This window comes from Platichthys flesus, chromosome 10, assembly GCF_949316205.1.
Source record: "Platichthys flesus chromosome 10, fPlaFle2.1, whole genome shotgun sequence".
NCBI classification, from domain to species: Eukaryota; Metazoa; Chordata; class Actinopteri; order Pleuronectiformes; family Pleuronectidae; genus Platichthys; species Platichthys flesus.
Genome location: NC_084954.1, coordinates 18,011,914 through 18,024,842, shown reverse-complemented (window position 1 = coordinate 18,024,842; position 12,929 = coordinate 18,011,914). Strand labels below are relative to the sequence as shown.

Genomic DNA, 12,929 nt, shown 5'->3' with positions numbered 1-12,929 from the left:
TTTTACGTGTTCTATATTAAAACATACCTACACATAATTACAGGACAGTCATGTTTGACAGGATTTAAGTGGCTTTAAATTACTTAATTTTGCTTATTCAATTCATTTTCTTATTTTCAAAGAAGGAATCCCCTAATGCATATTGTGTGGCTGCAAAAATACACTAAACAAGTCATTTCATAACCGATTCTGACATCAACATAAACTTGACCAAGAAAATGTCAAATTATTTCCCCCTCACTTTCCCTTGTTTTTAATATGACTGTCTCCGGAAACTAGAGAATAACATTCAGGAAATACATTTATTTTCACTTACACAGCTCTAGGAATTCATGTTGATGCCAGTGTGAGATGTCAACAACCTGCTCATAATCAGTTTTCCTCTTCTCTCACAGGGGATATCATATTCAATGCACAATATCCAGAACTGCCTCCAGATTTTATATTTGGAGAAGATGCTGAATTTCTCCCTGAACCCTCAGAGCTACCAGTGAGTACCTTGTCTCATGGTTACATTGTTTTCTGTTCAGATTAAAAAAGGACAAAATGTGATATTTTACATAAGACATGTACTTTATTTTAGCATCATAATTACAAGACTTGTTAAAGCTGGGTCTTGTTGTCTCGCTTGATGCATTGAATGGTTCTCTGATGTGATACTAAATGACAGATTTTTCAAATTACTGATCATGGCTTCACCGGTCTGACCACAGTGAGAAAAAAAGCAGATAACGAGGCTCATGGTAATAGTAGCCATGTAGCTAATTAACATGGAGTGAAAATGTATGGCAATTATTTGTCGCCTTGTATAGCTTCAACTTTGAAACATTAACATCTTACATTTTAAGTTTCCAAAACAATGAAACATGTTTTTATGTTTCCCCATAAAATGCTGACTCAGTCGTATCCAGGCTTGGCAAATAGGTTTGTCTAGTTTCAGAACTGGTCTGATTGCGTCAGCAGTGTTGAGTTTCAAACAAGGTGTGGTTATAATGTTTATATATCGTAACAAGCTGCTGCTTGAGAAAGGGTAGTTACAACATGATCTTGAGTTCCAGATAATCTGTGGGCATCTGTCTTTTTGTTTTTCACTCTACTCGTCTGATCCTGGAGCTTTTAAATCATAGTCTTACTTTTTACCATATTGTCAAAGCTGTTTAACTATTTGATTTCACTGTGGTTTTAGTTTTCAACCTTAACGTTCAAGCAGCATCAACATGCCAGAGAGGAATAACTTTGTAGACAGTATGATAGGGAACATTGGTTGTCACGTGTAGCCTCTCTTGTTTGCCTTGTCCTCCTCTTGTTGTACCCTGCTACACTTTGAGGTTGTGAGACGGAGACATCATCAACACAATGTTCATTTCTCTCCCAGACACAGAAATCTGTCTGGAAATCTGAAACTGAAATACTGATGATAAAACCTGTGGAAATAAAAAAGGGCAGCATACTTGGAGGTTGACCTTTCGGTTTCTATGCTCAAGGATTTCACTCATTACTGGACAATGGTCAATTACTTGTCAATATTAACATTTAAAAAAAGTCCTGATCTGCAATATGATTTGGTTCATGTTAGGAAAGATTGTGGTTATGGCAAATGAAATGTAGTTATAGCCATGGAGCAGACACTGCACATCAACTCCTGCTCACATCGCTGCATATTTTACAGATGTACCCTCAGGTTGCTTGAATATTTAGCTATAATGCTTACAAAGCTTGCAAGGTACTTTATCTCGAGTGAAACTTCCTTAATTTTTCTTCCTACTGACCAAAATCTGAATTGTTTCCAAAAGTAGCTTTTTAGATTACTCCAAATTGCTAGTCACTCTCTTGGTAGTTGAGTTTGTTCCTAAACATTCCGCCATTGCCACATCGTTGTTGTTGAATTATTCTCACAATTCAGCCTGACCTACATTTCATTTTCAATCAATCAAAGTGGTGTCTTCCGAGCTGAAGGATCAGACGTCTGCACCGGGATTCTACTTTTTCTCCACAATGACTGTTATTTTTCATAATCAAATGTCAGGTTTTCTTTTCCATTTGATTCGATAATTCATTTCAAAATATTTTGTTTACAACCTGAGAGACTTGCACAGCCATAGCCAAGGCCTTGGTGCACTTTCAGACAGAAAACACCCCCTTTGTTGAAATGACAGTATGCCTTTTTTTTGTAATGAAATGCCTGCTATTAAATTGAAAGTAATTAATTTAGTTTAGATTAACGGGCGTTCTGACTGAAAACAGCCCTGCATTAAAAAAATAAAAGGAGCTGTGCTGTTGGGAGCTTGTTGCCTTAGATACTGGTGAGATTTGCAATATGATCCAGAATGTCTGGCTTGTGTAACAGATAAATGAGTTTGCAGGATTATCAAATGTCAAAACACTGCACAGAGGTTCATGATACTCAGACACAGGAATTTATAATATCATTAAACATTTGCCATGGCTGCAATAATTTCCTCTTCCATGAATTTGATGGCAAACTAAAGAATGCATTGCAAAGTAATCTCCCAGGAATGTGGGTTTGATCTTATATGATTGGCCATCGCAGCCCTTTGCAGGATGATGTCACATTGGAGACCAGCACATTTTTCTGTTAGGATTCTTCTACATTGAGGCATCTGCTTTCCTTTCACATGGGTTTGTAGTTTAAATACATGGCACATTCTGTATTGGTAGTGCATTGGATGTAACTTCAGCCAGACAGAGTCATTCAATGTGGAAGTAATACCTATGGATCTAAAGCCGGAACTTCATATGTTGCCACTATAAAACCAAACAACCAGCATTTTCTAATGAAAATCATGTGTTTGCTTCATTGCAAACAAACAATTTTTTGTTGGGGGATGGAATATCAAATAATGAATTGAAACGAACCCCGTGGAAAAAATAGTGTGACTATCGTAAATGACAGAAACAATCTTTCACAAAAATTGAAAGTAACAATTGCAATCTTTTTAGTTTACATGTCCGATCCACTAACATGGAGATTTATAGTGCAGCCAGCCACCAGGGGGCAATCATCCACTCTGCCCCCATTTTTGTGGGAGCTCTCATGTCAGTCTTTTTAAAAAGTTGATGCCTTATACATAGAAGATAAGTTTTTTAACGCAACCAAGTTGTTTACCTTGTACAGTGTTGGCATTAATATGAACTGGCTGTGAGTAGCCCAGTAAGTAGCTCAGTACGCTGACCTGGTGAGATGACTTGTCTTTGCTGGAGATCTTCACACTATTGAGTGCTTCCTTGTTGTTGCTTCTGCTCCTACCATGCAGTGATCCTGTGCTATTTTGGAATCAGCCTAGCATGGACAAGCTAAATTCCCCTGCTTGTGTCAGGGTCTAGGAGAAGAGAGGGGAGTATTGCTCACCCCTCGTAAATCCAGCTGTGCACATAAGGGGAAGTACCTCTGCTGAGCCAGTGCCTGGCAGCCCATCGCTTGTTTATTTTCTCACTTATATTCTCGCTGTGTTTTGCTATTCAAGCTTTCATAATTCTCCTTCGGCTGCCTCGCTGTCTGAGGTCCCCCTCTCCTACTCACTACTTTTTCCTGTACAACCCCCTCTTGCTTCTAAAGCTCTGATTTCCCAGCAGTGCCTCCGATTTTCCTCTATATTCCACGGAAAACTTTTTACCGTCAGCACTGACCGTGTGAATCTTTCTTAAAACTAATGGGCAAGGTGTTTACACCATATTTCTCTAGATCTTTACAGCCTTCAGTTAAAAAAACATCATAAATACATTAAAAAAGATAAAAACATTATTGTTTGTCACTGATACATATCTCTTAGTTAACAAGAAGTATATCTCATAGGCAATATGTTTCAGACATTTTTATCCAGTGAGGTTAACATTAGGCTAATTTTGGGTCCTCTGTCAGTGGCTGGTTGAATTCCTGATGTCTCAGCAGCATATTGCTCTTGTTTACAGCCAGCCAAGGGTATCATTAGCTTCTCTGTTTAGGCATGTGTTTTTCCCTGCTGTCACCAGGCCTTGAGTAGGTTTGTTATCCATGTTTCTGTTTAGACAGAGAGAAAAAAGGACAGGACAAAAACATGCACATAGAACATTCACTACCAACCCTTATGTTGAATAATGGAGGAAAAGGGAACTACATGCACGTTAGCCTTCAAGCTTATTTACTATTCGCATAAAATCATATGTCTCATGTTATGTTTCAAATAAAACAGTCACTGCTTACATACTTTCATACTTACATACGTCTTTTACGTAGGAATTGTTAAGTAATACATCCCCTAGAGGGAATCTCAGAGTCAGGAGTGATCTGATAACAACAAACATGGTGACAATAGAGGATATATATATATATATATATATATATATATATACAGTATAAAGTTCTTATATTATATTAATATTACACCTCTGCAACAGCTATAATGAAGAAATTCTCAAACCACTGTGATTATTGAGAAAATGGTGAAAGACACTCAAATTCTACTGTAGAATTTACCAACAGGCAAAGCTTTTTTTGTCGCCAAATACGTCAATGAGCCATGAAACATGAGCAAAGTCTGCCACAAATTGATTGGGGTTTGCTTTTGCGTAGTTGCTCAGGTTCAAGCGTTCTCTGGCAAGTGCTAATATCAGCCTAATGACATCCAGATCGTGGCTAATTGGCCACCAAGGCAGCTCCCCGCCTCGGAGTGCTTTGAAAACATACACACTAACACACACACAGACACACGCATACACACTAAGAGCTTGTTTTTCACTGGTCACTCCAGTTAGCTGTTTTACTCTAATTCTGTTAGGGCTGTGGAAAGTCATCTGACAGGCCGATGGGTTTAATTTGAACAGAGAGGGAGTCATTGTTTATTTTAACACAGAAATGCATCCTAAATTGAGCCAGAAATGGTCCTTGTAAATGTAATCATCACTTAATCACTCTCTTCCACAATAAATGTCCTCTATCTTAACGATTGAATTGATGCCAGTCACTGGGTCAAAGACAGCACATCAGAGATAACTTAATTGTTTTGAAGTGGACTGATACATTTAAAATGCCATGGAACATATAGTTTGGATTTTGCTATGGGAACTTAATTAGTGTTGACCCAAATAGTTGTGTGTGAATTATGGTGAGTCATTTTGGGCTGGAAAACTCTAGCTTTACTGCAAAGTATATGTATATATAACATTATAGTTAAAGTGTGGTCTCGTTATCCTTCTCTGCAGTGAAACTGGCCTTCTCTTGCTGAAAAAGGCACAGCTCCTAAAGTGGAAAGTAAATGAAGAATGGTCTAAGCAAGCACAAATACTAAAAGCTGTGTATAAGAGATGTTGCAGTTTATCATCTAGTGTGATTTCAGAACTTTCATTCAAACACGGTGATCATTTCGTAAGTAAGGTCAACTTTGGAGTCAGTGTTTAAAATATGTTGGAACTGCTCATGAGAAACTTGCCTCTCAATTTATAATTCACATCCTTGACTGTTCTCACTACAATGTGTGATGCACTTGAATGGTAATCTTGCTTCAAATTACATTTAAATGTTTTTATTTCAATGACCTTTATTGTTCGCAACAATTTCTTGTACAATTTACGACTAAACATCAAGTAAGGGACTCCTCTCGGATAAGTGTTCTTTGTCTCAAATGCTGGAGAAGAAATTAGCAAAAGACTGTTTATCTTTAATTTCCGGCTGATTTGAATAATTGGTAATTATTTTAGTTATTAGCCTGCTGTAGATCCATTTCCTTAGTTTGTATGTTTAAGCACGTCCTCACTTCTTACTCGGACAATGACTGTCACTGTTTCTGTCTGTTGTTGATACCTGATGTAGATACCACAGTTACCACCTACCTATGACTGTCCACTTTAGCTTCTTTGTGGTTGTAAAGTTTTGATTTTGACTTTTTTTTCTTCTGTTCTGTATGTTACAGTATTGATAGCTTTATTTGTTGTTTCTATTTTATTCGAACACTCCTATGTTTATACATTATGATTGTGATATATGTTGGAAAAATGAAATATCACATCCTAAAGGGTTTATCCTATTAAATTTGAACATATCTAAGGCTTATACATTTTTTCGTGTTGAATTGCCAACGTAGATACAGTCTAACTGGAAATATAAATATGTTGTGGCGCGAGCAGCTGCCGTAAACAACTGTGATTGGTTCTCTTGGTATCATGTGTTGTCCATATTGCTCAGTAGCAGATGAAAAACCGAAATATCAGAACTCACCCCCCATATCCCTCGTCCAGTTCAGTGATTGTACACTTTATCTCGGATGATGTCGTCTCTCCCTTCTTCATTGTTATAATTTCCGTAATCGTTAAAAAAAAGGGGGTTGTGTAGAAACACACCAGCACACAACTGTAAATGGTTACAATGATGTAGACCACTTGCGTAGGCTAACGTGTAGTCACTGAGTTGATCCTACACAGAAGGACAAATTAGGATTAACGGTGCATTCAACTTTGCTTGGATGGAGGTGCAGAGGAGTTTGTTTAAAACATGTTCACACACTTAATGATAGGAATGCAACAGAGCCGCGAGTTGCCGGGAAAGATGAGCAGGAAATGACAAAGACGCAGGCAGGAAGGGAGGGACAGTGGAGAGCACCAGTACTTTTCTCTTACATAGATGATGTGAAGTTGCATCACATTCTTCTTTTCTGCCCTTCCCTAATTTACAAAAGAAGTTCAACTTACGCTTTTGTACAAATACTTTCAACGAAGTGCTGATTTTAGTACATATAATGGTGCATGTCTGTTTGGATGGTGTTATTGTATTGTGGTGTATTTCAGTTTTTTTTTGTGATTGATGCCCTTTTTCTGCCATCATGAATTGCCTACCCTTTTTTTGTTGACATTTTGTTTCCACAAATCTCCAGTCAGTCTTAAAGTATTGTAGTTGTGCAAATACTATTATGCGAGATGCCATGGAAGGACTATACAGGTGGTTTAATAGATTTTACCCAAGTAAATATAAATCTTGTGTGTTATGAATATGGATACTGTATATTGCACAAGAGCTCCAGTTCATCAACGGTGACATCAGGAAAAGGTGATCTAAGAAAGAAGCTGCCTCAGAAAGAGTCAGACTGTCTCCTGTGGGACAGAATATTTTGGTGTGTTTCACCACAAATGTCTGGAGACAGAACAACACCACTGGGATACTTTGAGTTATTTACTTGCTGTGTAGTTGACATGTTTTTTAGGCCAAATAATGTGAACACTCTTTATCTTCCACCTCGAGATGTTAGTATGTGTGCAGCAACATGTAAGACCAGTTATTACTAATTGCATCTCTCTTTTTTCACTCACCTTTTCTGCCCCTCTGTCCCCTTCTCTGTGTGTAACATGTCATTTGTCTGGTCTAGACTTGTCCAGTTTGCGTGCAGGCATTAACCATTTGGGAGTTTCCCAGTGTTTCGCATCTTTCACAGTCTTTGTGTGGCTGAGACGTAAGTTTAGTCCTGATGGCTTCTCTAGATAAAACACGTATATGTTTCCACTTATCTCTCCTGCACCTCTCGGCTGTGCTTTACTGAAACAGGCTCTGTCTGGCTATACTGGGGATTCCCACATGAATTCCTTACTACTTGATTGTTTGTATGTGTTGTTGGTTTTTAGCCCAGCTGGACAGCTGTTAATTATAAACAAAATTTGCTGCACTTTGGTAAATTAATTGAAAAAGTTGTGGGTTGTGCATTATTGTGTAGAAAATATTATTGTTTTTTTTTTAAACTTTATTTACAAAATACATTTAGATTTTAAGAAAATTTTAGCAATCACAATCAAATATGTAAATTTCAAATTCTAAAATTATCTAGAATGATATCTTGACATTTAAAAAAAATTTGGACCATATTTTAGTCGATCTTGACACACACTCACTTTTCACTCGATTTGTTGATATTGAGAAACACCTGACTTGTCCTTAAATGGACTTCTCAGCAAAGTTATTGTCTTATACAGAGACAATGTTTGATATTTAGATACTAGAACAACTCCTGTTTAGAAAATAAGGTGTATAGCCAACCTAAGCAGTCTCCCATCTAGGAAAAGGAAACATTCCTGGCTTCACATTACCCCCTGGTAATCCTGTATACACTGGTGAGCACTTCCTATCTGCTGCTCCAGCTCATTCCCTGTTACTGTTGTAACAATGGACCTCAGGTGGCCCGTAAAGCAAGATTATGTCAACCTGGGCATAGTGTACCAACTGTTGCCCCTGCTTCCTTCCTGCTTTAGGGAATAATGTGTTCCAGCTTTTATTAGGGTTTATTATTGGCAGTGCTCACTGACAGGTCTGGGAATGCTTTTAGTAGGGAGGCTATTGTTTGCTACCAGAGATGGCTGGTGAAAAGGGGTTGGCAATTCCTAAACACCAGCTGAAGGATGGAAGAAAACAAGAGACTTGGGCGCCAAGCAAAAGATGGAACAATGATATCGACTCAGAGTGGACTGGTACTGCGTTAAAGCGGTAACTGAACCACATGAAAAGTTGTCAGAAACGTGCTATTTCTGTCAACAAGTTGTACTGTGTTGGACAAACCACACGGATCCCACTGAAAAAAATAACTGGGCTGAGAATGCCAAGTGCCTTCAACACATGACAAGAGCAATTTAGCATGATCTTAGACTTGGCACTCTCCGGGGGCGAAACAGGGTGTGAGCCCACACTTGAATTAGAGACTAACAGAGATTAATTTAATACTTGGGAGTTTTTAATGCCCCACACTTTCAAGTATACAGCGATTTATTGGATCAGGTTGCCAGCATCTATAAAAATCACATTTAAGACGTAAAAACAAATATTTTCCCTTGGCCTATATAATTATCTTGCATTTTCAGATGCCAGACTATCCTTCATTGGCCTAAGATAAAATTTGGATCGAAGATGGCACAGACGGATGGCACAGGAAGAAATAATTCTGTCAACTTGGGTCTATTCAGTGTGAAGATGCTCAATTTAGGTGTACATTTTGTTCCTAAAGGAAAACACTGTTTCCTGTTCAGTTCCCGTCAACATATTCACATGTTCGACTTACTAAAACTGCCGCTTCACCAGGTAACTGTGCCGTTACACATGCTGAGAGGTCTTGATGGAGTTTTTGTTTTACTCAACCAATAATACCTGGCAGGTTATATTAGCAACATTATAACATACACACACAGAAAAACTCAAGAGACCCATCTATCATAGTCATACGTTTTAAATACTGCATAATTTGCAAACGGCAATGATGTACATGTGTATTTGCATTTCCAGTAAGGGAGTGAGGTCCGATCCCTAGTGTTCACGTGAGACACGGTGTGAACGGACGTTCTTGGAGTCCACTTGTTATTGGATCCCTTGAGTCTGAGTCTGACAGGTATGAAAAGAGGCGATGTGATTATTCTGACATTTGTATTTAAACCTAAACACAGCTTGGTCGAAGTGCATTTTTACAGAACCCAAGTATGCCTGTGGACTCTTAATCTTGTCCTCAACTGTTAGTGGATCTCACGTGTGGAATGCGCCTTTAGCATCGCTATATCCGCTCTCATACTCCAGCTGCTTCAATTGTATTGGATTTGGCTGCAATGCTGTTTACCCCTGAGACTCCTACATTTTTTTGTGGACTCAAACACTTTACCAACCCCTCTAATAGCATAGGGATGAATTGAAAATAAGGGAAATTTCATTTTTCGGTGAACCATCCCTATAAGTACAAATTGCGACCCAGTCTCTTGCTGTCCCTGCACCCTGTTTGAGAATTTAAGGACCGGTCGCTTTTGAATGTCATTGTCTTTTCAAGTTGACGACTTTGTCGGCATGTTTTATGCAAATGGAACACGCTTTCATCCTGAGATATTTGTATTCTTCCGGTTTTACATCTGTTGTGTGTCAACGCTCACTCCTGCTGCATTGTCACATGGGTTCACTCATGGACATTTTCTGGACATATCACCAGGGGATTGGCAGGAAATGTTCCGGGAAATGTTGTGACTTCACTGCATGTGAACATTATTAAAATGTCAAAGTTTTATTCATTATTTACCAGTTTTTGTTACTTAACTAATTCTTTTATTATTTACGTTGTTTTGGAGAGAAGAGACCTGCTGATATTTCGGCTACTGATAAAACCTCCTGGATTGAAGGAAACTATCCTAAAAATAGACTGGCAATGATATTTTTCAACAATAAAGACAACTCCTGTAGCTACTGCTTTCACCGAACTTGACATTGTATCCAAAAGTGGTAAAACTTGTAAACATTTACTTCTTTTACAAAATTTGGTTAAAATTTAATTTTACCTCCAATGACATGTTTCTTACTGAGCATATTTCATAATTTTCTTCATGTTCAGTATTCACCCAATCTCAAAATATCTGTCTGATCAGAAAACAGGTAATTTTAGTAAATTTATCGTTAGGCTGAAAGTATATTTCAGTTAAAAGGCTTATTGTTCTATAATATGTGTGTTCACCAAGTGTGCTATTTTGACTTTTCTACCCGGATTAGACACACTTCTATTTCTAAACCCTAAAGCTAATCCATTATATTTTTAATGTGCAGTTTTTAACATTAATATTGAATCGAATCTTAATACTTATGGCAATAAGATTATGAATTGCTTCCCTCACGAATATGTACTCGTCAAAAACAGAATGTATCAGTGGTTTATTTATTGTAGTGATTTATAGGTGACAGGTCTTATCATACGCCAAGTTTAGGCTTAATTATTTGACACAGGTTTAGCCAGTGTGTTGTTACACAATAATTGGATTAAAAGGTCCAAATTGAGCCACAGAGTATTGTGGAGGGCCGTGACATCTACCCCCTGCGGCTAAAACCCTGAGAAAGATGTTCCATCCACAGGGAATGATCCAGAGGGCATGGTGATGGATTTTTTAGTTTAGTTCATTTCATCAAATGTTAAATCTCAGCTCTCAAATAGCAGAGATGCAGCTATTTTTTCTTATTTTATGTATCAAATCTGTAATTGTTTTCCAGGGCTTTGTCCCATTCATGACAAAAACACATAGATTTGTTTGGCAAACCCAGCCTTCAGCAGAGCGTATAAAATCAATTCAGTGAAGAGACTGTACAGACTTTCATGTCTACACACAAACATACACACAGTGCAACACATGGACATTGCTATTTGGCTCACTGCTTTCCCGCTCTGTCTCTCTCTATGTTGGACCGATGCTTTCTCTACAGCACTCAAGCACTTGTTAAAGCATAGTCAGAACATTCAGTACAACACAGGATGATCCTCTGTGGTTTCCTGTTATTGGCCTTATCTGTTAGTTGTAGCTATGCAAGCAGCGCGTCTCCGGGGATGGCAATGTAACTGGGTTTGTGTCAGTCCACTACTGTGGTCCAGACAAACATTTCTCAGCAACTATCTTATCAATTACAATGCAGTTTAATACACACCTTTAATATCTCCAGAGGATGAATCCTAGTGAATTGCATGACTTTTATCTATTTTTAAACTACTACTTTTTGACCTGTACATTGTTTTCAAAACAAATACATGCAAAACCAATGAATTACAATCAGCCTCAGCTGAACCTTTGTTAGATGTGCTAGTTATTGTGTGATTGATAATACGACTATTGATAATAGTCTGAGAACTTATTGATAATAAGTTCTCAGACACGTCTGAACAGTGCCTTGCATCACAGCAAAAGCTTGATTTTCATTATTAAAAAAAAAATAATTAAGACAAGAAAAACAACGGATACATAGGTTTAACAATAACTAAATCTACTAAAGCCAGTTAACAGTCCTTTTACAATCGTTCAATCTGGGATGAAGTTCCATATTTAATTTGAACATAATGTTTTTCAGTTTTTTTTAATCAATTTAAAGAAACACAAAAATACTTAAAAATGTACACCAAAATAAAATTATAAAAAAATGAGGAAAACTAGAATGGTCCTCATTTAAGTGCATACCAAGGCAAAACATTCTAATAATTAAACTATATTTAAATTAGCTTGATCCAGATTTTACTTAGATCTGCACTAAACTGTACATAATCATAAATATCAGTCACCTAAACATGTCAGATTTTTTCTTCAAGACCCATAAGTTATTATCTTACTGTCTCTTAAATAATCGAATCAATGAGCTGTTATTGTGGTAGCCTGCATGAGTCATAGAGTTCCTGTTTTTGGACTACAATGTTTGAGTAGATTTTCATTTGGTGGAGCAGTGTTGACTTTAAAGTAGTCAACAATCACTTGTACCATCACAGGATTGTTGGACACTGATTGCAAATGTAAGCAGTTGTAGCACGCTAACGTGCCTATACCTTGTTTAAAATACACACAATATGTACTTATAGCAGTAGAAGTCTACCAAGTTACTTCACCTGGGAGACACCCACAAGACGCTCAGCTCCTCTTTCATTGGCCAGCGAATAGCACCACTGGAACAGCTGAGGTTGAATACTGAGCTTGAGGACATCTGTAATTACTGAGGGAGTGTTTCTCATTCACTCTTGTCCTAACACACAGGAGTCTGTCGTGTTCCTGTGCTTTCTTTCTGAGAAACAATTATCTTTAGGGGGAAACAAAAGCAGCTTCTTTATTTCATCATAGAGGATGTAAGATTTGGTCCCAGTCATCACCACCCACCAATGTAACCAGAAGGGAAGAGTCCATCAGACTGTTTTCACTGGCATTGGCCTACTTGCCGAGCTCTACATTTAGTTTATTCCCACCTCTGATCTCTCCTCCCTGCCTCTCCTCATTCTCAGTGGAGTTCCACTGATATCCTGTGTCACAGTGCTGACACAGCACCTTCTCAGTGTCTCCTCAGTTACAGCTTACTCCTGCCTCAGGGCACTGACTGCCTCTTTGGACAATGCCCATCCTTGTCAGCATCGCCCCCTTGTTCCGGGAATCCCAGCATTGCTGGTAACCAGTGGTGGATCAGGATGATGAGGTCACTG

At 38.1% G+C, this 12,929-nt stretch overlaps 1 protein-coding gene across 2 annotated transcripts in view; it reads left to right on the top strand.

Moving 5' to 3' along the window:
• Nucleotides 1–12,929, top strand: part of babam2 (BRISC and BRCA1 A complex member 2) — a 78,996-nt gene that overhangs the window by 4,989 nt on the left and 61,078 nt on the right. For both annotated transcript variants that reach the window (XM_062396818.1, XM_062396819.1), the window contains exon 4: nucleotides 396–490. In XM_062396818.1, coding sequence (XP_062252802.1) covers nucleotides 396–490 — 95 coding nt within the window. The remainder of the gene's footprint in view (nucleotides 1–395; nucleotides 491–12,929) is intronic.